General features: G+C 54.8%; 1 protein-coding gene across 8 annotated transcripts in view; it reads left to right on the top strand.

Annotated features, from left to right (window-relative positions):
- Positions 1 to 27570, top strand: part of Otof (otoferlin) — an 89424-nt gene extending 61854 nt beyond the window's left edge. For 2 of the 8 annotated variants that reach the window (XM_074049330.1, XM_074049338.1), the window contains 37 exons: positions 1369 to 1431; positions 1812 to 1896; positions 6136 to 6295; positions 7656 to 7842; positions 8086 to 8272; positions 9637 to 9860; positions 10291 to 10399; positions 10871 to 11051; positions 11145 to 11265; positions 11607 to 11707; positions 11816 to 11906; positions 12043 to 12159; positions 12404 to 12556; positions 12828 to 13017; positions 13122 to 13246; positions 13488 to 13622; positions 14366 to 14527; positions 14715 to 14834; positions 15277 to 15438; positions 15556 to 15718; positions 16204 to 16343; positions 17133 to 17162; positions 17495 to 17626; positions 17949 to 18015; positions 18758 to 18894; positions 18980 to 19114; positions 19323 to 19460; positions 19713 to 19840; positions 19930 to 20100; positions 20703 to 20863; positions 21497 to 21639; positions 21982 to 22070; positions 23441 to 23539; positions 23678 to 23919; positions 24484 to 24662; positions 24758 to 24858; positions 26589 to 27570. In XM_074049330.1, coding sequence (XP_073905431.1) covers positions 1369 to 1431; positions 1812 to 1896; positions 6136 to 6295; positions 7656 to 7842; positions 8086 to 8272; positions 9637 to 9860; positions 10291 to 10399; positions 10871 to 11051; positions 11145 to 11265; positions 11607 to 11707; positions 11816 to 11906; positions 12043 to 12159; positions 12404 to 12556; positions 12828 to 13017; positions 13122 to 13246; positions 13488 to 13622; positions 14366 to 14527; positions 14715 to 14834; positions 15277 to 15438; positions 15556 to 15718; positions 16204 to 16343; positions 17133 to 17162; positions 17495 to 17626; positions 17949 to 18015; positions 18758 to 18894; positions 18980 to 19114; positions 19323 to 19460; positions 19713 to 19840; positions 19930 to 20100; positions 20703 to 20863; positions 21497 to 21639; positions 21982 to 22070; positions 23441 to 23539; positions 23678 to 23919; positions 24484 to 24662; positions 24758 to 24858; positions 26589 to 26769 — 5109 coding nt within the window. In that variant the 3' untranslated portion in view covers positions 26770 to 27570. Of the gene's footprint in view, positions 1 to 1368; positions 1432 to 1811; positions 1897 to 6135; positions 6296 to 7655; positions 7843 to 8085; positions 8273 to 9636; positions 9861 to 10290; positions 10400 to 10870; positions 11052 to 11144; positions 11266 to 11606; positions 11708 to 11815; positions 11907 to 12042; positions 12160 to 12403; positions 12557 to 12827; positions 13018 to 13121; positions 13247 to 13487; positions 13623 to 14365; positions 14528 to 14714; positions 14835 to 15276; positions 15439 to 15555; positions 15719 to 16203; positions 16344 to 17132; positions 17163 to 17494; positions 17627 to 17948; positions 18016 to 18757; positions 18895 to 18979; positions 19115 to 19322; positions 19461 to 19712; positions 19841 to 19929; positions 20101 to 20702; positions 20864 to 21496; positions 21640 to 21981; positions 22071 to 23440; positions 23540 to 23677; positions 23920 to 24483; positions 24663 to 24757; positions 24859 to 25295; positions 25487 to 26588 lie in introns of all 8 variants that reach the window. The other 6 variants (XM_074049337.1, XM_074049334.1, XM_074049333.1 and 3 more) reach the window with 6 other exon arrangements.
- The last annotated feature ends 78 nt before the right edge of the window (positions 27571 to 27648 follow it).

The raw sequence follows: 27648 nt of genomic DNA, 5'->3' as shown, positions 1-27648 counted from the left end.
CACTGCAGGTAACACTCTGCTGAGTGGTTTCTTACTGGAACAAAGACCAGCATTCTCTGAATATCTGCTGAGCGCCAAGCTTGGAGAGAGCAGAGGTGGACGGGGTGCACCTTCTGCCTTCACAAATCACCTCTTAGGCTGCCCTCCAATTCTTGAGCATGATCCTGCCTCAGTCTCCCCAGTGCTGGAATTACAGGCATGCACCACCATGCCTGGCTTAGAAGCCACTTTCTGTACTCTGCTCATTTTTGGACCATCTTCATGTGTTCCTGATCACATTTGTGTTCTTTTTCACAAACCCAAGTAGCTCTGATTTTGTTGCTGTCTCTTTCTTGTAAACTAGGGTTTCTTGGCACATTGTGTGTTTGGGGCTGGCTGATTCGTTGTGGTAGATGGTCCAGTGCACTGGATCATCCCTGGATTCTACCTACAAAATGCCAAGAGTGTCTAGTTGTGGCAATCAAAGTGTTCTCCCACACTGCCAATGTCCCTGGTAATTAAACTAACCCCACTGAGACCCCGCTCTAAACTGTCTCACTGTGTTTCCTTCCAGCCTCCAAGGCCAGGGCTTTCTTTCCCTTCTCTTCCTCTTCAGTGAAAGAGACCCTCCTTGTCATGAGTATGTTTTGCATCTAGAAAATTCTCTGAACTGACAGGAACCTTTCTTTGGCTCCACTAAAATAGCAGAAGTTGGTAGTAACCATCAACATGACTTAGCAGATTTCTGAGTAATTCCAAAAGGAAATTATGCTCATGAAATATAAGCAATGTGACCTCAGAAGACTCAGAGGATGTGAGATTCTGTCTGGCTTAACTAGTTCCCTGCCATGGGGCTGACCCAGCTCTGAGGCACCTGGCCTAATGCCTTATCTTGCTTGGCTCTGAGTCTGTCAGCAAAGGGAGGTTCTTGACCTTTGCCCTCCCAGAACAACCTGGCCATGCATGAATCAGGCCAAGTCCCCTTCTTTGTATGTGCATCTGGTCCTCTCTGGCCATCTTGGGTGCAGTGGCCTCCCACCTGCCTAAAGTTCACCTATGCCCTTTGCCGTGGGCCCTTGTCTTCCTACATCTCAAAGGGCCTGCTTTGTCCTGGCCTTTCTTCTGGCTCCTCCTTTGCCACACACCCAGGGGCCATCTGAGCATAGCACGCTCCAGATGGTCCAGCATAGGGGATGGAGCCCTTCTTTCCCACCCCCACCTGGCCACCCAGAGTCAGATGTATCACCACTGCTGCACATCCAAACCTGGGGGCTCAGGGGAAATGGCCGGGGTGTAGACAGGCACTGTCAGGAGGGAAGGGCCCAGCACTGCCCTGGGCTGCAGCTGCTGCCCACCAGTGACACCAGCCTGGGTCCTTCCCCTCTCCAGTACTTCGTCTTCGACTTCCACGTCTCTCCTGACGTCATGTTTGACAAGATCATCAAGATTTCGGTGAGTGGGGAGCAGCCCTGGCAGGCAAGGCCAGTAACTTAAGCTACAGCTCCATGTCCTTGAAAGGTGCCTCCACTAGCTGGATCAATAATAAAAATGGCAGCTCCCATGCCTGAACATACAACTGAGCAAGGGGCACAGGCCAGATTTTTGGCCTCCTCTTGTCCCTTTAGCCAGGCCCTTGTCTAGTGTACAACCTCTCACCTGTGCATGGCAGCCAGCAAAAAACAAGCATGGCCTCAGCAAGCCACCCCTGCCCTGCCAAATGCCTTCCTGCTTCATGACAAAGCTTGGCTTCCCCCTCATCCCATCCCACCCCACCCTATGGAAGGCCTCACCCCCACCTGGCCTGACTGGTGGTTGGTGGTTCTGCCCGGAAGGTGATTCACTCCAAGAACCTGCTGCGCAGTGGCACCCTGGTGGGCTCCTTCAAAATGGATGTGGGGACCGTGTACTCCCAGCCTGGTGAGTAACTAACTGCACGCGGGCTGCTCAGCCACCATGCAAAGGGCTCAGGAAACGGGCACATGAGGTCCTTCCCACCATGGTGGTCCTATTAGGACACAGCTGTGTGGGCTGCGGAGGAGTGGTGGACATGGTCTACAGGGGCCCTGGTCACCCATTCCAGTAGGTGTTCGCTTGTTCCAAGGCAGAAACTCTGCACAAAGCCTGGGTGTCGCTCTGCACAGAGTGGCTGCTCAGTAGATCGTGAAAGACCGGTGAGTCACCTGTCATGTGCCAGATGGGAGCAATTGTATAGAGTGCAGAGAGCCAGGCCTGTCCTCACAGCCTGGGAGGGGCTGCTGCTTTTTGGAGCCCTGTCCTGGGTCTGCTTCCCCGCCCATACCTTCCTCAGGCACCATGTCGTGCTCCTGGGATGGCACCTGCTGAGCAGAAAAGACCCCTATTGTCCCCACAGGGTTCCCATCATCTCCCTTTTGACAGCTGAGGAGTCCGAGGCTCAAACATGCACTGGGGCTTGGTCCAGTCACCAGGTAGGTGGGGGACTGTCAGGCCACATGCTCCAGAGCCCCCATGAAGTCACACGGTCCAATCCTATGCTAAATGCAGTATGGCAACCTCTAAAGGACTCTGAGCTCTACAGACACTTTACAAGGGATCCAGGCCACCTGAGGAGCAGCCATGTGGGACTGTGGCTCACTGGCAGCTCTACAGGTACCTGTGTGGAGCTGGTGAGGGCACCCCTAAGGAGTGGCCTAGAGAGCTTGTCACTACATGGCCAACCTGGGGACACCCAGCTTCATAGCTGCTCAGAATACAGGAATGGCCCCATTAGGCCTTTTGACAGTGGCAATGTATTTCACCCAGATTGTCGCATTTGACCTCTACAAAGAAAGCAGTGGTACAGGCAGCAGCTCCCCATTTTACAGATGAGCTAATGAGGCTATGAGAAATGAACTAGGAGGTGGAACCATTGGCATTTTCTTGTCGTTCCATCTAATAATACTCAGCTGCTTCCCTTGTAACTGCAACTCAGATCAGGGAATATGAGTCCAACACCCAAGACTATGCACACAAAACTCACGAAAATCACAGAACCTTGCAGCTGCATGAGGCCTTCAAACACCTAGTCCAATCCCTACCTGGATGGAGAGGCCCAGGGTGAAGAAGGTCTTGCCTAAAGTTTGGACGAGTAGACACGGGGTCTTCTAGCTCCCAGGCCAAGACCTTCTCCACTGCCCACATGGGTCAGAGGCCTCCTGGGAGGGCAGCCTCCCGATGGATTGGTACTATGGGGAGCAGGGAAGAGCTAGTCTGCCACCATGCTGATTCCTAGGAAGCATGCACAGTGGACAACCTCAGGGAGGGACATCCCTGAGGATGACCTTCTATGACCTTCTCCCAGGGCCAAGTATCCACAGGCCTGAGGTCCGGAGCCAAGAGAAAGTCAGGGATGGAAAAGAAATCATGGGGAGCTTAGTACACACCTCTGGGCTTCCGGATGGCGGAGTCCTCGTCAGAAAAGCACAGCCCTCGTGGAGCAGCAGTAGGTACCAGGCACTGGGCCAAGAATACTGTCCCCCGGCCTAATTTCCCAACCAATGTAGGCATCGTTTTTCTGATTTCACAGAAAGGGAAATGAGGCTCACTGAGCTTAAAGAGCTGGTCCAGGGATGCACTGGTAGTAAGTGGCAGAAATTAGATGTGAGCCCAGGTCTGAGTGGGCCCCAAACCCAGGCTGTCCACTGGGGTAACTCACTCTCAGACTTGCTGTCCCTGGGAACCTGCCCCTGAGCTCGGGGTTCTGCCAAGAGTACGGGAGGACAAGGTTGCATGTCCCGTCCCCCTTTAATGGAGGCACTTGGGTCTTCCCTCTGACGGTCTCCAGTTGGGCCTGGCCTTCATGAGTCTCCTTCATGACAGCATCTCAGGGCTTCAAAACAGCTGGGCACTGATGGGAACTTTTGGGTGGTGTCAGTACCTGAGAGAACTAGAAGGGCTTACTGGAGGATGAAGGAGGAAGGAGTCCCAGTGTCCTGTCAGGTGCAACCACAGGAAACTCTTTGCTCACTGCTGTCCTCTACTGGAAGGAGGGTGGGTTTGTAGTCACAGAGAAGGCCTGGGACACAAGAAACTTGCCTGCCCAGCCAGCTTTAGTTAGTAGGTGTCGGAGCTAGGCCTAAGGCAGACAAGGCGATGTTTGAGGCTGGTGAGCATAGAATGAGGGTCTCTGGTTGTCCTTTCATTTCCATCCTGAAATCACACAGTATTGGGACCGTAAGGACCTCAAAGGTTATCATTTCAATGTGCACCCTAAGTAGAAAACCTCTCGGCAGCATCCTTGATGGTCACTTAGTCTCTGCTCAGACCTAGTAGTGGAATGCACACCACCCCTATTTTACATATATATCCATTTTGTTTTTGTCAGACCAAAATCTGTCACCTGAAACCTTCACCCATGTTTACAGATCTGTTTTTGAGGACAGAAAAAAAGAAATCCCTCTTCAAATGGCCTTTAAGTTTGAAGACAGTGTTCATGTTATTCTAAGCCTTACTCTCTTTCCTTGCTAAATTTCCCCAATTCATCTAACCACATACACATCTGCCCACTTACCCACCCATCCACAAATCTGCCCACCTACCCACCCATCCACAAATCTACCCATCCACCCATCCACAAATCTGCCCATCCACCCACCCATCCACAAATCTACCCACCTACCCACCCATCCACAAATCTACCCATCCACCCATCCACAAATCTACCCATCCACCCATCCACAAATCTGCCCACCTACCCACCCATCCACAAATCTGCCCATCCACCCATGTATCCATCCACTCCTCTGTCCATACACTAATGGATCCTGCTAGCCATCCATCCACCCACCATCTATCCATGCATCCACTGGGCCAGCCAGTCAGCCCACCCCAGCCCTCTGTCCATCTCCCCAACAGCCCTCTGTCACATCTGCTCGGGCAAGACTCTTAAGCTCTGGGGATGCTGAGGACATGGCTGCCTTCTCTTGAGACCCATCAGCTCAGCAGAGGGACTCCAGCAACTCCGCATGCCCATGACTTCCTGCCCTCTCTTCACACTCTGCTCTGGCATTAGCTCTGAGACATAACTGGGCTGGCTGATCCCCTCAGACTGGTTTCTGCGGCCATTGCTGTCTTAGCTCTGGGCATCCCCTGGGGTCAGCAATTTGAAGGACACAGGCCTGGACTGTAGTAGAAGGTGGAAGAGGAGAGAGAAGGGAGGGAGTTCTGAACCCCTGGAGATTTCAGTACTCACAGGGTATCATAGGAAGATTCACAAAGCAAGACTTTCTCTCTGCCTCCCTCTGCCTGAGCACTTGTTTAAAGTGAATCAAAAGGCCAGATCTTTCTAAAGTGCCTCCTTCCCTGACACTTGTCCTTCCCTCTACCCTACCCTAGGTCCTAGGGACACTGCGGGGGGGTACTCTCAGCCTCCATCTTTAAGAGACCCTCAGTCTAAACTTGTAGACAAATAGCACATAGATGACCATGGTGAGGTGGGAGGTGGGGGTGTGGGGCCTTGAGAGCACCAAGAGGCCATGGTTAACTGTTCTGAGGCAGTCAAGGAAGGCTACATGGCAGAGGAGACCCTTGGGAAAAATGAGTAGAAGTTCTCCAGCTAAAAGGGAAGGGAGAGGAAGATGATGACATTCAGATCTGACAGGAATGCAGACACGTTCCCTGGCTATAGGGTCAGCAGCACAAGCTCAGAAAGTAATGAGCATTGGTATTGGGGAGCCGAGCAACACAGGGAGAGTGGCAGCAGGAGCCCAATGCCAAGCCTTTGGGCTTCACCCCAATGCACCAGAGCTCAGAGGGGCCGGGAAGGAGGGTGGCTATAAGGGCAGCCTCCACTTTGGAAGGCCCTATCTGGCATCCATGCAGGGCTGGCCGAAGAGGTGACCATAGGAGAGGCTGTAGGTCAAGAAACTGATTAGAGGCTTGTAGATCATAAGTCACACCACACATCTGGATGCATGACCCTGGGCAGGACCTTGCCCAACTGCTGGGCTACAGAGGGCCTCTGTCTCCCTCTGCATCCCCTGGTCCAGATGCAGGTGGAGCTGTGGCCCCAGGTCTCAGGGGTCTGGTGGTCTGGGCTCTGGACCTAGAAGGCAGTCAGTTCAGCTACCCTGGGCTGCCTGAGTGTGGTAATCTAAAGGGGCTGGAATGTCAAGTACAGTGCTCTCCTCACCACCACAGAGCACCAGTTCCATCACAAGTGGGCCATCCTGTCGGACCCTGATGACATCTCTGCTGGGCTGAAGGGCTACGTGAAGTGTGATGTCGCAGTGGTGGGCAAGGGGGACAACATCAAGACACCCCACAAGGCCAACGAGACAGATGAGGATGACATTGAGGGGTGAGGCTCCATCTCACCCCTGCCTCAGGGACCTGCCCCCAGCTCCTCCTTCCCCCAAGGGGTTCTCCTGGCATGGCCTTGGCTGGAGGTCCTGCCACCCATCTCCTTTAGTCCACACACACAGCCCCACTCTCCAAGGAGTGATGGGGGATGGTTAAGAATGGTGGTGCTCTGGCCTGGGGGCTCAGCTGTCAGAGCACTTGTCTAGTATGCACAGGCCCCAGGTTCAACCCTGAGTATTACAGAAAAAAAAAGAAAAAGAATAAACAGTACTTTGACATTCAGATTCTGACTCTGAGAAAGTTGGTAGGAAAAGCAGGTGCTGGTAGACCAGAGTCCGGAACTGCCAGAGCCTGAAGGTACCAGCAGGATATACCAAACAGCCTGGGCAAAGAGATTTCACTTAATGTGTCAACCGCAGGTAGCTGTTAGTGGCTGCTGAGAACTATTCCAGGGCCTTATTTGGATTGGGTGGGGAAAAGTTCTGGGGTCCAGTGAATTCTGTCTTCCATTGGCTAGGGAATGGAGAGCAGCTACTTATGAGAGTTTTGTTGAGGACAAAGGACATGCCACAAAACCACGAAAGTTTTTTTTTTCATTTTTCTTTTATTATTCATATGTGCATACAAGGCTTGGGTCATTTCTCCCCCCTGCCCCCACCCCCTCCCTTACCACCCACTCCTCCTCCTCCCTCTCCCCCCACCTCAATACCCAACAGAAACTATTTTGCCCTTATTTCTAATTTTGTTGTAGAGAGAGTATAAGCAATAATAGGAAGGAACAAGGGGTTTTGCTGGTTGAGATAAGGATAGCTATACAGGGCATTGACTCACATTGATTTCCTGTGCGTGGGTGTTACCTTCTAGGTTAATTCTTTTTGATCTCACCTTTTCTCTAGTACCTGTTCCCCTTTTCCTATTGGCCTCAGTTGCTTTAAGGTATCTGCTTTAGTTTCTCTGCATTAAGGGCAACAAATGCTAGCTAGTTTTTTAGGTGTCTTACCTATCCTCACCCCTCCCTTGTGTGCTCTCGCTTTTATCATGTGTTCATAGTCCAATCCCCTTGTTGTAAAACCACGAAAGTTGATAGTAACAGCTCTGTAGTTTACAAAGCACTGAGATATCGCAGCCTATTTAGGCCTATTATGGTTTCCCTGAGAGGTGGATATTATTATTGCAAGATGAGGAACTTAGCCCAGCATTCCACAAGTGGGCGCATGGCTTGTCCTTGAGGTGTTTAATCCAGGGTTGAGTCCTCTCAGCCATCCTTCACCGATTACGTCGGGCCCCAGGGGGGATGTGGATGCTAGGTAGGAAGTTGGGGCCCTCGCCACCATGGCCCTGGCTGGATATGCTGGCAGGAACTTGCTGCTCCCGGAAGGGGTTCCCCCAGAACGCCAGTGGGCCCGGTTCTATGTGAAAATCTACCGCGCGGAGGGGCTACCTCGAATGAATACAAGTCTCATGGCCAACGTGAAGAAGGCTTTCATCGGCGAAAACAAAGACCTCGTCGACCCCTACGTGCAGGTCTCCTTTGCCGGCCAGAAGGTACTAGGGTAGGAGGTGCAGGGTGCTGGGGCAGGGGGGTGACGGGCATCAGAGCTACAGGTGATGGGTGTGGGGACCTCAGCCGCGGATGGGGCTTAGCGAATCCTCCTGCCTCTGTGTCCTCAGAGCAAGAGCTGGGTGGGGATCATGAGGGCAGGGGAGCGTGAGAGGCTGCAGACCGGGAAAAGAAAGTACACACACACACACCCCACCACCCCCCTAACCCTCGCTCCCTCCCACCAGGGCAAGACTTCCGTGCAGAAAAGCAGCTATGAGCCCCTGTGGAATGAGCAGGTCGTCTTTACAGACCTGTTCCCTCCGCTCTGCAAACGCGTGAAGGTGCAGATCCGGGACTCTGACAAGGTCAACGATGTGGCCATCGGTACCCACCTCATCGACCTGCGCAAGATTTCCAATGATGGAGACAAAGGTGGGTAGCAGGAAGCGCCAGTGCGTTAGAGGGTGGGGCCACGAAGGGGAGAAGTAAATGAGACACTCCCCTCACGCCACCAGCAGCATCCCAAACCTCGGCCTGACAGCATCTCAAGGGCCGTTTTAGAATCCCCTTCCTTATGGGAAATCAGGAAAGGCGTGCTCAGGCCTCTCAGAGATGACTGGATTTGAGTTAACCATGTGACCTTTATACCTGTTTTCCCATAAGTAAAATGAAAATAAGAACTGTATATAATAATTACTGTATAGATATGTACCTAATTACAGTGTATATGCTGTATATGTAATTGTGGTACTTAACAACAGTATCGAGTAAGAGCAGTAACACCTTCCTATGGGCCTGTGGTGTCCAACCCCCACCTGGAATCCAGGCACCATGCTGGGCACAAGGCCACAAAGTGAGATCAGATGCTGCTGCTGTTCTCCAAGTGCTTCCTGGGTATTAAGGAGACAGACACACTGCCAAATGATGGAAGCATCAGGCAAAAGTCAGGAAAGGCCACATGTCCTCTGATTCCAGAATAAAATCAAGAGATAAAAAGTAGATTGGTGTTTTCATGGGAGGAGGGGAGGAAGAATTGGGTCTAGCTGCTCATAGGTGCAGGGTTTCTTAGAGGAAGAGGATGGTAGCAGGTTCTGGGACATGACTATGGCTGCATGCCATAATGAATATACTAAAAACCACTGAAATGTACACTTTAAATGGAGAATTTTGTGTTGTGTGAAGGACATCTCAATTTTTAATGCTATGTATGTTAAAAAAAACAAAAAAACAAAAAACAAAACCAAGCAGAACGAAAACAAACGTGTAAGGCAGTTTGTTGGATGAGGTCAAACAAATCCCCACCTACGACAGAAGTGATTTGTGACCAGACATAAGCCGCATCTCCAGAATTCGACATTTCCAGGCAGACAGAGAGGAACAACCCTCAGAGAGGAAGAGGTCTCCTGTGCAGGAGACGTGCATGGCAGGCATACATATGCAAAGTAGGCAAAGGGCCTGCAGCCATGCCAAGGAGGTCAGCATGAACAGAAGCAGCTGGCTTCTGTCTGCCAGTAGCTTGTTGCTTAGTGGCCATTGCTCCAAGTGTGAGGAAGCAGGGAGTATGGCTTTGCTCCTCACACCCAGCGCCCCCCCCCCAGAGAAAGTAAGTAGACCCGAGAAAGTACACCATATTTAAATGAATGTGAGAAGGCCATCCCACAGCTGCCCAGAACCCAGCAGACACAAAGCCTCGGGCTCAGCTCAGATGGTAGAGGCCGGGAGCCCCACCGAGGTCCCTCTGCCCTGAGGGAGCACTGGATGTGACGGGGTCCCTCCTGCCTGTCCCCATGCTGCAGGCTTCCTGCCCACACTGGGCCCAGCCTGGGTGAACATGTACGGCTCCACACGCAACTACACGCTGCTGGACGAGCACCAGGACCTCAATGAGGGCCTGGGGGAAGGTGTGTCCTTCCGTGCCCGCCTCATGCTGGGCCTGGCGGTGGAGATACTGGACACCTCCAACCCTGAGCTCACCAGCTCCACAGAGGTGCAGGTGGAGCAGGCCACGCCTGTCTCAGAGGTGAGCCTCACAACTGTGCTGTTCCCAAGACCCCCACTCGGCCCCCTTCCCACTATGGCAGCTGAGTCGTGGGTTTGCCTGTTGCTACTTGGTCTATCTCAGGGGGCCAGATCCCAGGGAACAAAGGGCTTCATCTGGCCCCTCTGTAGGACCTTTGTCCTCAACTACTGCCTGCCTGCACCCTGACCAGAGGTTCCATGGTAAACTCCTCTTTCCAGCCATGGCTGTCCTTGTGGATACAGAGCTGGCCCTTTTCCCAAGGACACCCAGACTGAGGGCTTCAGGGTCTGGGATGCCTTGCCTCAAAGCTGGACAGGATACTCCACCATCAGCAGCAGCCCAAATGATCTGTCAGACATTAGAAGGACGGCTGCCCCAGGGCCATCACCTTGCTGACATTTAGGGATGATTTGAACTATCTCCCCCACAGAGCTGCACAGGGAAGGTGGAAGAATTCTTTCTATTTGGAGCCTTCCTAGAAGCTTCAATGATAGATAGGAAAAATGGGGACAAGCCAATCACTTTTGAGGTGACCATAGGTAAGTGCCAGGCCAAAGAGAGAGTCATCAGGCCTCAGGGCTCTGCTGGTAACTGCTGGATCCTAAACCCCAGCCTCTGGGGATGGGCAGCATTGACCTCTTTCCCCCAGCTGTCTGTGACCATCCACACAGTACCTCTGTGTCTGCATGGGAGCATTTCTTGTCGGCCAAAAAGGTCAACCTTTGCTCTGCCCACAGGGCTGGGCTGCATCTGGGACACAGAGAAGAAGGAAGAGCCCCCAGGGGCTGGAGAGGAGAAAAGGGGAATCCTGGCCATGTCCTAGGCTGAGCCTCATGCTCAGTGAGACCTTACAGGGGTGGGGGACTTGGCACCTTTTTCTGACTGCTCTTCTGTCCTGTCTTTGCCACATTTTGACTTTGCCTCTCTCAAAGTAACACCTGGATTGGATGGCAAGTGGGGCCTGTTGGGGAAAGGACTCTAAGCCTTATGACATCTCATTCTGTGTTTAGGAAACTATGGGAATGAAGTTGATGGCCTGTCACGACCCCGGCGGCCTCGGCCTCGGAAGGAGCTGGGGGACGAGGAAGAAGTAGACCTGATCCAGAACTCTAGTGACGATGAGGGTGACAATGATGGAGACCTAGCCTCAGTGTCCTCCACCCCACCCATGCGGCCCCAGATCACAGATAGGTGGGCCCCACCCCCTGCACCAGCCTTCTGTAGCCTGGCCATCCTACCTCTCACGACCACAGACCTCAACTTCCCCTTGGCCTCTCACTCCAGGAACTACTTCCACCTGCCCTACCTGGAGCGTAAGCCCTGCATCTACATCAAGAGCTGGTGGCCCGACCAACGCCGTCGCCTCTACAACGCCAACATCATGGATCACATTGCTGACAAGCTGGTCAGGGCCAGGCAGGGGCAGGGGGTCCTGGGAGAGTGGGTGCATCTGAGGTGGGGAGGTCTCATCTGTAAAACATGCATCTGTCCAGAGGCTTGCCTTGGAGCAGGGATGGCCCTGGCAGGACCCCATGCCCACCCTGTGCCCCAGCTCCCAAACCTCTGAGTATAGTCTGAGGATCTATAACAGAACCTGCAGACTTGGTTTCTTTCTCATGATGAATAGGGAATGGCCTGAGTGAGAGGTCCCAGGTCACCAGGTCCCTCTTTTCCCTGACAAATGGGGAGAAGACACTTGAGAGGCAGGGCTGTGGCCCAGCCCACACCCACACACCTGATTTGCAGGAAGAAGGCCTAAATGACGTGCAGGAGATGATCAAAACAGAGAAGTCCTACCCCGAGCGCCGTTTGCGGGGCGTGCTGGAAGAGCTCAGCTGTGGCTGCCAGTGAGAGGAGGGCCGGGGAGCAGGTGGTGGATACAGGGTGCAGGGCAGGGCCGGCAGAAGATGTGCCTACAGGCTAATGACTGGCCTTCTCTCTCCCCCACACCCCAGTCGCTTCCTCTCCCTTGCTGACAAGGACCAGGGCCACTCATCCCGCACGAGGCTGGACCGGGAGCGACTCAAATCCTGCATGAGGGAGCTGGTGAGGAAGCAGCTGGACCCCAGGGACAACGAAGGGTCTGGAAGTAAACAGGGACATCAGCTCTGAGGTCACAGCCTCCTCCGACAGTCCCTCCCTCCCCAACAGCTAAGTGCCCCTTGTACCCTCTCCCCTACAGGACAGCATGGGACAGCAAGCCAAGAGCCTCCGGGCTCAGGTGAAGCGGCATACCGTACGAGACAAGCTCAGACTGTGCCAGAACTTCCTGCAGAAGCTTCGCTTCCTGGCAGATGAGGTGTGTGGCCTGCACAGAGGGCAGAGGCAGCACAGAAAGGGATCCTGAGAGTCCCCTTCTGTTCAGATGCTTTTGGAAGCAAGGTTGAGCAAGCTCTGTGGATGTGGAAGGAAGACCCAGGCATCGGGGTCCTTCCCTCGCAGGCTCCCTGCTTTTTCTCATCCAAACTCGGGGATCAGAGAGGCTCAGGGGGCTGCCATGGAGAGGCCAGACCCCCCTGACCTGTCCCCTCGGCCCCCCACAGCCCCAGCACAGCATCCCCGATGTCTTCATCTGGATGATGAGCAATAATAAGCGCATTGCTTATGCCAGGGTGCCCTCCAAGGACCTGCTCTTCTCCATTGTGGAGGAGGAGCTGGGCAAGGACTGCGGCAAGGTCAAGACCCTCTTCCTCAAGGTGCTACAGGGGCCTAGACTGGAGTGGGGGGAGCCCAGATCCCCATGAGGGCTCCCCTGGGTCTGGCAAGCCTCAGCTGCTGTAGGGTGGAGCCCTCAACTAGCAGATGTTCAGAGGACTGGAGTCCACCCTGCCCATCCCTCCAGGCCTCCCACCCCAGGCCAGCCCAATAGGATGACTATTCAGGGGCAGGCACAGCTCCTTGGCCCTTCCCTCACCTCATGGGCCCTGGAAGCTGTCAGGCTCCTGGTGACCCCAAACCTGTCCCCAGCTGCCAGGGAAGCGGGGCTTCGGCTCAGCGGGTTGGACCGTGCAAGCCAAGCTGGAGCTCTACCTGTGGCTGGGCCTCAGCAAACAGCGAAAGGATTTCCTGTGTGGCCTGCCCTGTGGCTTCGAGGAGGTCAAGGCTGCTCAGGGACTTGGCCTGCCCTCCTTCCCACCCATCAGCCTGGTCTACACCAGTGAGTGAGGACTCCTCAGCCTGGGGCAGTGGCTCTCCCAGCCCATACCCAGGAGAGCTAGAGGGACTGCCTGCTGCCAAGCTCCAGCTTGCTCTTCCCCACAGAGAAGCAGGCCTTCCAGCTCCGAGCCCACATGTACCAGGCCCGCGGCCTCTTTGCTGCCGACAGCAGTGGCCTCTCTGACCCCTTCGCCCGCGTCTTCTTTATCAACCAGAGCCAGTGTACCGAGGTGAGGGTCTGGATAGGAGGGTGCTCCTGGGTAAGATCACTCTAGCCCTGGCTTTGATTGGGGCTATATCCATAAGGCAGGGAAAATGGAAGACCTTGGTAGGACATGGAGAGCAGACTTGACTTTAAGACTTTCAAAAATGTCAATGAACTTAATGCTTCTACCCCACGGGCCCCCTAACTAGGAGTGGTATCTGCCCAGCCACTTCTACTTGCTCCCTGTCTCCCTCCCCATGCCAAAGGTATTGAATGAGACGCTGTGTCCCACGTGGGATCAGATGCTGGTGTTTGACAACCTGGAGCTGTATGGGGAAGCTCACGAGCTGCGGGACGATCCCCCCATCATTGTCATCGAAATTTACGACCAGGACACCATGGTATGAGTGGGCGCTGGCATCAGGGTCCCCTATCAGCATCATACCTGCCTCTGGCTCCTTGCTCCCCACCTGCACTGAAGCTCTGCTGCCCACCTGCACAGCTAGTGCTTGCTGGGAAGCTGAAAGTCTGGGCTGCTGACCAGATCCCTCCTGCTTGCCCCTTCAGCCTCACCCTTTCCCACACTGTGGGGCTCAAAGCCAGGTCACAGGCTGAAGATGTGGCTCAAGCTAAGTGCCTGCTTAGCAAAAGCCAAACCCCAGTACCACCAAAAAAACAAGGGCCTGGCCAGGCCATCCTCACCTCCTGCACAAGCACACTGAGCCCAATGGCTTTAGGAAATGGGCCAGCAAGTCCTGCTGTCACCAGCCTCCCCACCCAGGAGATCTGACCCTCTACCCACACTTATCTTGAACATAAGCCATTCAGCTTCCCATGGGGGTTCTGGAGTGGGGAGTGAGGGGTTGGGGTAACCCTTCCCAGAGTTGGCCACCAACGCTTCCTATAAACCGAATCAGCAGTTGAGGTGCCCAAGAGTTCTGGACTAGAGGAAGGAGGACCTTCTTTTTAGTCCTGGGTCCTGTGTCTGCCATTCATTGCTTGGCCTTGAACAAGGCTTTTGTGGCCTCTGAGACTTGATTTCCCCCATCTGTAAAATGGGTAATCACACCTTCCCTTAGGAGATCACAAGTGTGAATATGTTTGGCAAACAGCAAGAGACCAACTGGGTTATTTGTTGTGTCAGGGCAAAACTGACTTCATGGGCCGGACCTTCGCCAAGCCGCTGGTGAAGATGGCAGATGAGGCGTACTGCCCACCCCGCTTCCCACCCCAGCTGGAGTACTACCAGATCTACCGTGGCAATGCCACAGCAGGAGACCTGCTGGCTGCCTTTGAACTGCTACAGGTGGGCCACAGGGGGAGGGCCCTATGCTTTAGGGCCTCTCCTCTTCCCATGTGAGAGGCTGGTAGGACAGAGCTGGGGGCGGGGTTCAGGGACCTGGAGCCCTTTGACCTTTCTCCCCTGATTCATGGGAAGCAACTTCCCTCCCTTTGGGCTCCCTAGCATGTGACCTGTGTCCCCCACCCCTCAGATTGGGCCAGCAGGGAAGGCTGACCTGCCCCCCATCAACGGCCCAGTGGACATGGACCGAGGGCCAATCATGCCCGTGCCTGTGGGCATCCGACCTGTGCTCAGCAAGTACCGCGTGGAGGTGCATGAAGCCCCTTCTTCCTCTGTGTCCCTGCCCTGTGGTCTCTGCCTGCCCTCCTTGTTCTCTGTCTCTCTACCGGGAGCCTGTGTGCACATTCCACCGTGGGCGGGCAATCCCCTAGCTCGCTCAGCCCACCCCTCAGTTTCAGATAAGGAGACTGAGTGTCCAAGAGGGGAAGTGACTTGCCCACAGTCACCTCCAGAAGCCAACAGACCCAGACTCCCAGCCCAGGCCAGTGCCTGCCCTCATCTGAGTCACCCCCACCATGACCAGGGCCTTTCCCAGCCCTCCTCTCTCTCCCCCCACACTCATCCTCAGACCCCTGAGGACTCCCACCTCATCGGCTCTCCTGGCACTGCCCCCACCCACTGACCCTGATGACTGGGTCCTTCTCAGAGGCTGGCTCCTTCCCTTGAGTGACCCTCCTTCCCTCCCTCTCCAGGTCCTGTTCTGGGGCCTGAGGGACCTGAAGCGAGTGAATCTGGCCCAAGTAGACCGGCCACGGGTGGATATTGAGTGTGCAGGGAAAGGGGTGCAGTCATCCCTGATCCACAATTACAAGAAGAACCCCAACTTCAACACCCTGGTCAAGTGGTTTGAAGTGGTGAGCGCAGCCCAGACAGAACTGGGCAGAGCTGGGTGTGGCCAGTGTAGCCGGCCTTAGCTGGGCTCCTCTGCCCCCTTCTCTGAGGCTTAGGCTGCGTGTCCCCAACATCCCCAGGACCTCCCAGAGAATGAGCTCCTACACCCGCCCTTGAACATCCGGGTGGTGGACTGTCGGGCCTTTGGCCGCTACACCCTGGTGGGCTCGCACGCTGTCAGCTCCCTGCGGCGCTTCATTTACCGGCCCCCAGACCGCTCGGCCCCCAACTGGAACACCACGGGTATGGCTGCCCCTGAAGCCCAGACCTGGCTCCACCCAGCCCAGAAGGGCTCTTGATCACAGTCCAATGCAAGCAATCACCAGAGTTTCTCTTGGGGGAGTTCCCATGGGGCTGTGGTGGAGGGCAGGAAGGGTCAAGAAGGCTGCCCAAGGCTTCCCCCTGGAGTCAGAATGACCAGCGCTGGACAAGGCCTTGAAGGGCTGAGGTCAAATGATCTCTTCCCCTGGGGATAGGGAAGCCCCAATCCTCCCTCCAGCCTCCCTAGAGGTCTCACCTCTGCTCTGCTGTTGGGTCCCCTAGTGGCTCACCCTTCTCTCTGGCTCGCTTTCTCCCTCATGTGCTCATTTGCTCTTGCAACTAGCCTGTCCCTCCTTTCTCCTCAGAAAATTCCAGAATCGGCTTTAGGCCCCTGTTCTGCCTGCCTCCCTGACTCTTACTGTGTCTCTGCTCCTTCTTTGTCTGCCTGTCTGTCTGTCTCTGTCCAGTCAGGCTTCTTCAGGGCTGCTATGTGCTGTGCAATGGGGGCCCCTCTTCTCACTCCACAGGAGAGGTCGTGGTGAGCATGGAGCCTGAGGTGCCCGTCAAGAAGCTGGAGACCATGGTGAAACTGGACGCGGTAAGGCGGGTAGGTGGGCCCTGTGCCAGCCAGGAACGCACATGTACATATGATGTGTCCCATGAGCCAGGCTGATCCACCCTGAGAGAGCCACCCTGAGTCTCTTTCCACATGTGGTTGTGGAGGGCCAGCCCTGACTGCATGTCCAGACAACTCATGTGAACACTGACCTAGTGTCTGTGTGTGCTGCATGTGTACATGTGTGTGCCTGGGCATGCATGGTGTGTACAAGAGATAGAGCCTTAACAGCTGTGTGTGTCCACTTGATCTGTAGGGCAGCCTGCCCTGGTGAGGAAAGAGTAGAGTGAAGTCGACCTCACTTACCAGCATCACTGACCTCCTTGTCCACTCCTGTTCAGCTCTCCCCAACAACCCCAGCTGCTCATTGAAATCACCAGGTTTTAAACACACTGCTGCCCAACTCCCCATCCTCAACTCAGCAATGTCCACACAGATGGTTTTTAAAAGCTCCCAGGTGACTAATGTGCAGACAGGGCTGAGAGTGACTGCCTCCTAGGGCCTGCAGGCCCTTGGCAACCTCATCAGGCTTATGAGTGCAAAGCCAGCCTTTCCAATGACAAAGTGGCTCAAGTGGTAGAACACCTGCTTAGCAAGCATGAGGCCCTGAGTTCAAGCCCCAGTACCACCAAAAAAAAAAAAAAAAAAAAAGCCAACCTTTTCAGCAAGGGGCTCACAGCACAATAAGCATCTGTCTCTGTGTGCACGTTGTGGCTCCCCCATTTGTCCTCTTGTCCCCTATGGCTAATTCTGTCCTCTCTCCCTGGTTCCCTTCTGCAGACTTCTGATGCCGTTGTCAAGGTGGACGTGGTGAGTGCAAGGGCCCTGGGGTGAGAGAACCCTACATGTGTCAGATGTCATGCTGGAGGGCCCAACCTCAGGGGCTGAGCCATCCCCCATTCCAAGTGCCAATCCTGCCTTGGCCTTGGCTCTTGCTGGCAGGTCATGGGCCTTGTTTTGTGGCATCCTCCTCCACAAAACAAGGTCCCATCCCTTGGACATCAGTGGCCCCTCAGAGTACCATGGAGCCCAAGGTTTTCCCAGAGCAGGTGGCCAGAATGTGTGGGAGCGCTCAGGATCTGTTCTGGGAAAGGGCAGGGAGTAGGGGAGCCCGCAGGACTGTAGACCTGGCCAACCCTCAGGCTGAGGAGGAGAAGGAGAAGAGAAAAAAGAAGAAGAAGGGCGCCTCGGAAGAGCCAGAGGAGGAAGAGCCAGATGAGAGCATGCTAGACTGGTGGTCCATGTACTTTTCCTCCGTCGACACCATGAAGGAGGTGAGGCTTGGGCACAGGCTGGGGTCGCGGAGGTGATCTGACTGCACACTCCCTTCTTCCCGGAGCTGGTGGTCTAGTCCATCTTCCCTGGCTTGGTTTCCTCTTATCTTCATTTGTGTCATTCACAAACATCTCTGGAGTCTGCATGATGAACCATACCTGTACCAGGTGCTGTGGCAGCCCAAAGATGTGATGCCACACCTGCCCAAGTAGCCCCAGTCTACAGGGCAGAATGGACATGTGACAGATGCTTAGGGTACTGTGTGATAACAAAGGTTAATCACAGCCTGGGCATCAGGAAAGTCACGTGATCTTTTGGCAGCATCTTCGGCAACAAGAGACCTCAGGAATTGACTTGGAAGAGAAGGAGGAAATGGACCACACAGAGGGTGAGCCCCAGTCCCCTCTGGCTTCCCCTCCCCAGCCCTACCCTGGGTTCTGGGGATTAGGCTAGGGCCCTTATCTAGAGTGGTTTTTACTGTGACCAATTCAGCAACCACAGCGATGGGCAGATATTTACAGCCACAGACTATCAGAGCCAAAAGGGCCCTCCCAGCTCATCCCACTCCACGTTTTCCAGATCTTTTCCCATGGAACAATATTAATGGCTATTCTAGAGGGAAGAGAAGGTCTGTGGTCCAGTTCATTCAGGAGATACTGGTTTATACAGGTTCCTTTGGTGCAGGACTTCTCTGTGGCTTTAATATGCAAATGTTAGTATAAATCTCTCAAAGGAAGATTCCATATACACTATTTCGCCAACTTAGTCCACCACCATCCTCTTTCTTCTAAAGCACACCAACAGCATCTACGCCTGGTGTTACACTGGATGTGGCTTGGGAAATCTAATACAGACTTTGTTAACCCTATGGACAAGTAGAGTTCAGCTAGAGGGGACAGGGGCACACAGGCCTTCTCACTCCAGACCTGGCTCCTGCCCAGCCCTGTTCTGCCAAAGGGCAGACAACAGTCTGTATCCACTTTCCCAGACACAACTATATTGTGTATCACACAGTGCAGTGCAGTGCGCCTCAGAAGTTAGAATACCATAAACAAGTCAAAGCCCAGTCTGAGCTCAGGCCTTCCTGCTCTGGTCACTTCTGGCCCATCTCCTTTTCTGCTTCTGATCAGGCATGAAGGGGCCAGTGAAGGCCAAGGACAAGGCAAGGGCTGCAAAGGAAGAGAAAAAGAAGAGAACTCAGAGCCTCGGCCCCGGCCAAGGCTCTGAGGCCACTGAGAAGAAGAAACCCAAGATTGATGAGCTTAAGGTGAGGGCCTGGGGGTGGGAGGGGGCAGGTAGGGCAGGACAAGAGCCATTGACAGTCATTGGCCTGATGGCCTGGCCTGGCTCAGGTGTACCCCAAGGAGCTGGAGTCAGAGTTCGACAACTTTGAAGACTGGCTGCACACCTTCAGCCTGCTTCGGGGCAAGACGGGGGATGATGAAGATGGCTCAGCTGAGGAGGAGCGCATCGTGGGCCGGTTCAAGGTCAGGCAAGGAGCATGGCCCAGACCTAGAGCCCCGCCACAACCTCCTCATGTTTGTCCCCCCACCCCCATCGCTACCCTGGCCACTGCCTCCAGGATCCAGCAGCTAGTTAAGACACTGTCTAGACCTCCCTGTGCTATTAGCTACTTTGAATGCCTCCCCTGTTGTGTGTCCCCACCTGAGCCTCACCCACCTTGCTTCACCCCAGGGCTCCCTCTGTGTGTACAAAGTGCCACTCCCAGAGGATGTGTCCAGGGAAGCTGGTTATGATCCAACCTACGGCATGTTCCAGGGCATCCCAAGCAATGACCCCATTAATGTGCTGGTCCGAATCTACGTGGTCCGGGTGAGATTCCCTTTGTGTCCTCTCTGTTCAAGTCTCCCAGTCCTCCTGCCCGGAAAGCAACAGCAAATCAACAGTCCAGGGCTGGAAGGCAGCACGGAGGTCATTTGGTACAGTCCCCATCTTTTTAAGTCAAGGCCCAGAAAAGGAAAGCAACTTACCTAGGGACACACAGCAAGACTCCTGCCTCATCATGGGACCCTCAGGGACAGGTCACTAGGGAGTCTGCTTAAGCTGCATTCTCCCTTCCCCCAGGCGACAGACCTACACCCCGCTGATATCAATGGCAAAGCTGACCCATACATCGCCATCAGGCTAGGCAAGACAGACATCCGTGACAAGGAGAATTACATCTCCAAGCAGCTCAATCCGGTGTTTGGGAAGTAAGTCCTCCCTCCCTTCTTCCTCCGCCCTGACTCCCCCGTCACATCCACCCTCAACCTGTAACCATTCTCCTAACCCTACCTGCCAGATCCTTTGACATTGAGGCCTCCTTTCCCATGGAATCCATGCTGACGGTGGCCGTGTATGACTGGGATCTGGTAGGCACCGATGACCTCATTGGGGAAACCAAGATCGACCTGGAGAACCGCTTCTACAGCAAGCACCGCGCCACCTGCGGCATCGCCCAGACCTACTCCACGTGCGAGGGAGCGGAGCATGGGAAAGGGGCGGGGCGAGGGAGCCGTATGTAAGGGGCGGGGCACCTGCTACGCCTTGTTTCTAAGACTTAGATTCATAGGTGGTGATTTGGAATGCAGGGATATTATGGTTTCTGTCCCGGGCCATGCCTCTGCCCCTCTGCAGAGGGGACCAGAACTGCAGGTTCCAAGGCAAGGAAAGGACCATGGGACTCCAGGACAGAGGAAGCTGGACAAGGGGAGAAAGGGGCAAGGGCAAGGCCACAGAGAAGTGGAAGAGTCCTCTGGGGATCTGGGCCAGCCTCTGCCGCTAAACCCTAGCCAAGTTCCTTAACCTCTCTGGTATCAGTCTCCTCGTGAGAGCCTTTGATGTTCCAGAACAGAAGGCACAGAGGAGTGATAACTGGGGGGCACTGAGCATGTAAATCAAAGCTGGAGGTAGAAGGGTCAGCCTCCATCAGCCCCGGTGTCTTGGGTGAACCTGGAGCCCAAGACAGGCCACCTGCTGACATGGGTAACAGCCAATTTTAGAGAACTGGCAGGAACCAGCTGTCACCTGGGGTGGCCCAGCCCAAGTCCCTCAAGCCTATGTTCTCTTCTGCAGACATGGCTATAATATCTGGAGGGACCCCATGAAGCCCAGCCAGATCCTGACCCGCCTCTGCAAAGAGGGCAAAGTGGATGGCCCCCACTTTGGACCCCCCGGGAGAGTGAAAGTGGCCAACCGTGTCTTCACTGGGCCCTCTGAGATCGAGGATGAGAATGGTATTGAGCACTGAACCAAGCCTCCCAACCCCTCTCTGGAAGCTTCAGAGTCCAGCAGGGACTTCCCTGTAGGGGACCTCCAGGCCTAGCCTGTTCTCCCCTTAGCTTGAGTCTTCCACCCATCCTGCACTGGTCTTTCCCATACACTCCCTTCTCTCTCCGCACTTCATTCCCATGGGGCAGGGAGCTTATCCCCATTCTGCAGATGGGCACACTGAGATCCAGTTAGTCCCAAAGTCACATGCTTTCCCAGCAGAATGAGGGCCAAGCCCTGCACCCTGTCCGCTACTCTGCTCGTGAGGTACTTCCCAGAGACTCAGAAGGTGTCTGTGCTGGGGAAGCTTGTGCCATCACTTTCCAGTGCTGGGACAGACATAGATTCTTCTTTCCTGGCCTATCACAGCCTAGCAGCATTCTCTGCTCGGGTTCTCCAAGGATGGGAAGTCAAGGGCACAGACCTCTCTAGGCTGTGGGGCAGCTGGGATCTTGGGCAAGCAACTTCTCTCTCTGTGCCTCAGTCTCCCCAAAGTTAAAATGAAGGCAGATGGGTAGGGGATGGCTCAGAGTTTTGAACCCCTAAGGCCAAGGTACATGGGGAGCCCATGTGTGCAGCTGCTCTGGCACCACCCCTAGGTCAAAGGAAGCCCACGGACGAGCACGTGGCACTGTCTGCCCTGAAGCACTGGGAGGACATCCCCCGAGTGGGCTGCCGCCTGGTGCCAGAACACGTGGAGACCAGGCCACTGCTCAACCCTGACAAGCCGGGCATCGAGCAGGTGACACTACCTAGCTAGGAACTGGGAGGACCCTGGGTATTTGGGATCGGGAATTCTCAGCCTGGACCCATAGAGATAGAAACAGGCCTCGTGCTGTTCACTGCACTCCTGAGAGCCTGGCAGGCCCTCCCCACCAAGGCCAACTTGAATGGCAAGTGTCTCTGCTCTGAGTGAGGATTCCAGCACCGAGGTGGCTGCCTCGGGGGCTGTAGTTAGCTATGGGGAACATCATAGTAATTCCTGGCATCCAAAGGTGGAAACTGATGACATGAAAAGGATAGTGGGTCTTACTGGGTAGAGGGACAGGTCCCTAAGATATCGACCATATCCCTTCTTCCTCAGGGCCGCCTGGAGCTGTGGGTGGACATGTTCCCCATGGACATGCCAGCCCCTGGGACACCTCTGGATATCTCCCCAAGGAAGCCCAAGAAGTGAGCTGCCAGGGGTGGGCACTACCCCCTCCTGTCCCCACCTCACCCATTTCCCACCTCAGCCTAGTCCGTCTTATAGAAGGCACAGGTCCAGATGGCCTGTCCCCATTCTCTGGACCTCAGGTGTGGCCAGGCCTTCTAGGAAAGAAACAGGCCAAGCCGTGAGCTGTGGAACTTGCTCTGGGCAGCTCCTCGTTGCCAAGGCAGCGGCACACTGTCTACTTTACCTACAGGGGATGAGATGACCCTTGTACTCTCCAGTGCTCACCCACCCTCACAAAGATGCACCAACCTGTGCTCACGCCCAGTAATCCCATGGGCACCTACGTGAGTGCCTACATGCAAACAGTCATACACAAGAAGCAGAACCACTGAGGGCCAGCTCGGCATCCCTCGTTAAGGTCTGCCGGGTTTTCTCTCAAGTACCTGTGATGCATAGGCAGGAGTGAGCTCCTAGAAATGACAGGAGTGATGGAGTGGAAGGAGCTCTGCGTTAGGAACCAAGCCACCTGCCTTTCCTGTTGACCCTCGAGAGGCCACTTTGCGACCCCCATCCTTGGTTTTTCCATGTACAGGTGACAGGATGGAGTCGCTGCCAGCTCTGATACCCTCAGTGCCTGGATTCAGGGCCAGCTTTCTAGACGTGTAGAGCCATTTTCTCATGCTCTGATGTTGCCGTCTTGAATTTCTTGGTGATTTTTAACCAGGGGCCCTGCATTTCCATTTTGCTAGTGTCCTGGCAAATGGTACAGACAGCTGTGCCTGGAATATCCTCCAATCCTGAGGTCATGAGCCTGCTGTTCCAGAGTCTACCACTAGGTAGCAATCCAACCCAACAGGTCACCCTGGGTTACAGTCCAGTACAGTGATATTCCTATCCATTTTTAATGGATGATTCAACCAGGTTGAAACATAAATACCTCATTTATAATTACAATGAAAACTTAAGGGGAAAATGCTCTTTGGGGACAAGGACATAAAGGCAACCGGAGTACATTGGCTTCCATTGCAGGCCACTGGGTTTAACGATAAATTTCTCCTAGAACTGGATCCTCTGGAAACACACAGAAGGCGCTCCTGACTCTCGCCTCACTGCAGCCACTCCCAGTAGCCAGCTGCTCTCCTCTGCTTGCCTTATCTTTAGTCTCCTTGTCCAGGAGTGTGCTCAGGTCCTTGTTCCAGCCTCACTGGCTATCCCCGAGCCAGGGCAGTGTGAGCATGGTTGATAGTCTGGCCCGACCTGGGGCCCACTAGACAGAAGCCTTCCTCTGACCCCCATCAGCTCTCCTAGCCTCCTGCCAACCCAAGTCCCCAGGACCTGGGCTAACCCCCAACTCCAAGCTCTAATCAACCCTCATGTCCCCGCCCAGGTATGAGCTGCGTGTCATCGTGTGGAACACGGATGAGGTGGTCCTGGAGGACGATGACTTCTTCACTGGAGAGAAGTCCAGTGACATTTTCGTGCGGGGGTAGGTGAGCGGTCCCTGTGTCTGGAGGGGCTAAGCTGGGTGAACTCAATTCCCCAAGGGAGAGAGGAGAAGGGTGCTGCAGGGTGGGAAAAGGTCCCCGAGGTGTAGCTGCAAGTCTGGATCATGTGGCACTGGCAGGTGGCTGAAGGGCCAGCAGGAAGACAAGCAGGACACAGATGTCCACTACCACTCCCTCACTGGTGAGGGCAACTTCAACTGGCGCTACCTGTTCCCCTTCGACTACCTGGCAGCCGAAGAGAAGATTGTCATCTCCAAGAAGGAGTCCATGTTCTCCTGGGATGAGACAGAGTACAAGATCCCTGCGCGCCTCACCCTGCAGATCTGGGATGCTGACCACTTCTCCGCAGATGACTTCTTGGGTGCAGAATTGGGCAGGGGCCTGGGATCCAGGACTAGATGGTGGGGAAAATGGAGGCCGCCCCAAGGAATGCAGGGGTCAACCCCACCTAGTCCTCAGAGTCAGAAATACCAGACTGGGTTGCTGCCCTCTATAGCCTCCCTTGCCACACCTGGGACAGATGTCTTCAGTGTCATAACCAGGGTGACATGGTTGCTCTGGGGAGACCAAAGAGGAGGTAATAAACACTGATAGGAGATCAGGAATGCTCCCTAAGGGAGGCAGGAAACTCTCTTGGTCTTAGATTGCATCTCCGAACCCTGAGGTTCCCCCTAGACTCTACCTGCATGTGCAAGCTTGTGAGATAAGCAGAGCTGTGACAGGGCCGATGCACAGCTAAGTGCAGTGGCAGACACTAGGAGAGACCCTCCAGGCTAAGGAAGGGCCTGGGCAAAGCAAGGTGCCGGGGTGGAGAGTAGAGAGAAAGGCAAGAGGATGCTGGAGCATCTATTCTCAGCCAACCAGGTGCCAAAGAGGCCAGAGTCTGTGCCAGGTTCACCTAGATCTGACTCTGAGCTTGCCACAGGGGCCATTGAGCTGGACCTGAACCGGTTCCCAAGGGGCGCAAAGACAGCCAAGCAGTGCACCATAGAGATGGCCACCGGGGAGGTGGATGTGCCCCTGGTTTCCATCTTCAAGCAGAAGCGCGTCAAAGGCTGGTGGCCCCTCCTGGCTCGCAATGAGAATGATGAGTTTGAGCTCACGGTGAGCACAGCTTTCTGCTTGGGAGTGGGCTGGGCTGGGATACCAAGGGCCCAGCCCCTAGCCTGGGCACTGGACCTTTCTGTACCTTTCTGCAGGGCAAGGTGGAGGCCGAGCTGCACTTACTGACAGCAGAAGAGGCAGAAAAGAATCCCGTGGGCCTAGCCCGCAATGAACCTGACCCCCTAGAGAAACCCAAGTAAGTTCCCTGCCTGCCTGTACCCCCAGCCATGCTAAACAGGAAGGAGGGGCCAGACCTTCTGGTCCTCTTGCCCCACTCCCCAGGCACCCTCTCTGTCCCTTCCTGGGCCACAGCCTCATTGCAGGGGAGCTCCCTCCTTCACCCCTGAGTACCACCTCCTCCCTCGGAACCAGGATGGGCTGTCCCCACAGGGAGGCAGGTTCTCTCCTAGGAAGGACCCCACACAGCAGATACAGGCTCTTCCTAGTTTCTGACAAAGGCAAGCAGCCCTGGTGGTGGCACTGGGGCCCCCAACCAATCCTGAGGCCCAAGAGGTGCCTAAACTCCACACACAGCACAGGTGCACTTTCCCATCAGCAAGGGCTGATCGCTATACCTGGTCCCCATCCCCCCATCTTTTCTCCATGCTCCCCCTACTCTTCCCGGTGCTCTAGCCGGCCCGACACGAGTTTCATCTGGTTCTTGAATCCTCTCAAGTCTGCCCGCTACTTCCTGTGGCACACCTACCGCTGGCTGCTCCTCAAACTGCTGCTGCTCCTCCTGCTCGCCCTGTTTCTCTACTCTCTGCCCGGCTACCTGGCCAAGAAGATCCTCGGGGCCTGAGCCCCACAGTCTCCCTGCTCTGGTACTTCTCCCTTCCGCCTCTGCATCAGGGCTAGCCAGTATGTGCCACACACACACAAATGCACAACAGAAGCATGTGTGTGCACACACACAAGTACATGTGTGCACACACGTGCACATAAGCATATATACACACACACCCACCAGCCCATACAGCATACACAACAACTTCCAAGCTTTCAAAACAGAATCATAGATTCTCAGAACTAAAAATCACTATTCTAAAAGACCACCTGGCCAGAGCTGGAACTCCAACCTAGGTGACAAACTGCCAATCCACTGTCTCTCAACTATAGCGCCCGTTCCTCTCATTGTGTGAGTGAAGAAATCAAGGCTTAAGGGGGTGCTTCACTTGTCTCCCACAGCTGGGATTGGAAACTAAGCACCCTACGCCATGGCCTGCCCCCACTTATACTGAGCTTAGCTCTGGGAGCACAGCACATGTCCTCTTGATGGTACAGTAGTTTGAAAAGGCGTGGTCATCACTTGCACTTTGCATCTTGCCATCTTATGGAGCATACTGTTTTTGTAACACAAACTGCAGAGAGTGAACCTTGACAGGCACCTCCTGGCTAGGAAGCTCTGCAGAAGGCAGAGTGGTCGGCACCCTGCTGGTGAGCAGGTCTGTGAGGCTGGGATGGGTGCCTCACTGGGGCTGCTCAGAGGCTCGGCAGGGCCTGGTGGGGACAAAAGTTTGTGTTCATCAGAAAAGAAGAGGTTGTGCCCCACTGGTCCAAGAACACAGGGCAACACTGACCTTCTAAATTCAGGTTCTTCCTAATGACTAGAACGGCCTGAAGTGCCAAAGCCCCCTCCCCAGGTAGTGAGCCACCCATAGCTGCAAGTAAGTATTCAAGTTGAGACTGAATGACTGCCCTCCTGCCAAAAATGCCACCTAGGCCTGGGGGGGTGGAGGTGGGGCAGCAGAAGGCCTGTAGTGAGGACAGGGCTTTGGGAGCAGCAGATCTTGTGTGCAGATATGGGCTGTACTCTGGCTTCAGGGCTGAGGCTGCAACAGGGTTTCTGGGGTCTGGAAGGACAGAGGGATGCTGCAGCTTGTGCCCACTGCCTGAGCAGCACCTGCCCTCCTCTCCTTCCCCCAGCCGGCCTGACACAGCCTTCGTGTGGTTCCTCAACCCTCTCAAATCCATCAAGTACCTCATCTGCACCCGGTACAAGTGGCTCATCATCAAGATTGTGCTGGCTCTGCTAGGGCTGCTCATGCTGGCCCTCTTCCTCTACAGCCTCCCCGGCTACATGGTCAAGAAGCTCCTAGGGGCGTGAAGCCCCTCCGCCACCTCTAGCTCCTCTCCAGGGCCTGCTGCTTTTGCCTTCCTATGGCCTGAACTCTTTCCCAACTCACCTATAAGCCCAGAGCCTACTTCCTGCCCTCTGGGCTTCCCTCCCTCCAACCCCTGCCACCTATCTGCTACTTGCCTGGTCCTGCCCCTCCAATCCTACCTGTGGGATGCACTGGGACAATGGGGACCTAGAGCCAGTCCCTTCTTGCCCCACCTTGCTGAGACACCACCCTCCTTCAAGGCTTGCTCCAGACACAGCCACCCCCAGCTTTTCCTGAGCTTTCCAAATCTAGGGGTTAAAGTTTTAATGAAATTGACCTAGGAACATGGGTCAGTCCCAGGGCTGGGAAAAGAATAAATGAGCATTAGCACCCATCCACAACAAACACAAGCCCCACCGCAGAGGCAGCACTGGCAGTCTTTGCTCTGCGGCACTGAGCCTCAGCCCACCCCCCAGGCCTGCAGCTGTGGAGATAGCTGTTCCTGCCCACTGCTCCTCTTGCTCCTCCTCCTTCCCAGGAAGTTGCCTGTCCTGTCAGCCTGTGGATTTCCATCCTTCCCAGGGCTTCTGCCCAGGCAAGTGCTTGCAAGCCGGGACAGGAGCACTGTCCCCACCCGCCTTGGAGGCAGCCAGTCTCACCCTGCCCTGCAGCCAGTCAGGAGTCTGCACTTGAACTGCTGCTCCCTGCCTGCATCTGGGCTTTCCTGGCTGTTTTTCCTTTCTTGAGTGTGATTTTTCTGTTAATATAATAAATCAGATACTGAGCTGACAAGTCTGCACTGGAACAGTGAGAACAGAGCCATCGGTGTAGGGAGCAGGGTTGGTGGGCATTCTGGGCTGGTACGCCATTCCCTTGTAGGT

Source organism: Castor canadensis, chromosome 12 (assembly GCF_047511655.1).
Source record: "Castor canadensis chromosome 12, mCasCan1.hap1v2, whole genome shotgun sequence".
Lineage (NCBI taxonomy): Eukaryota > Metazoa > Chordata > Mammalia > Rodentia > Castoridae > Castor > Castor canadensis.
Note: the sequence above shows the minus strand (reverse complement) of the source record. Positions and strands in the feature narration are given on the sequence as shown.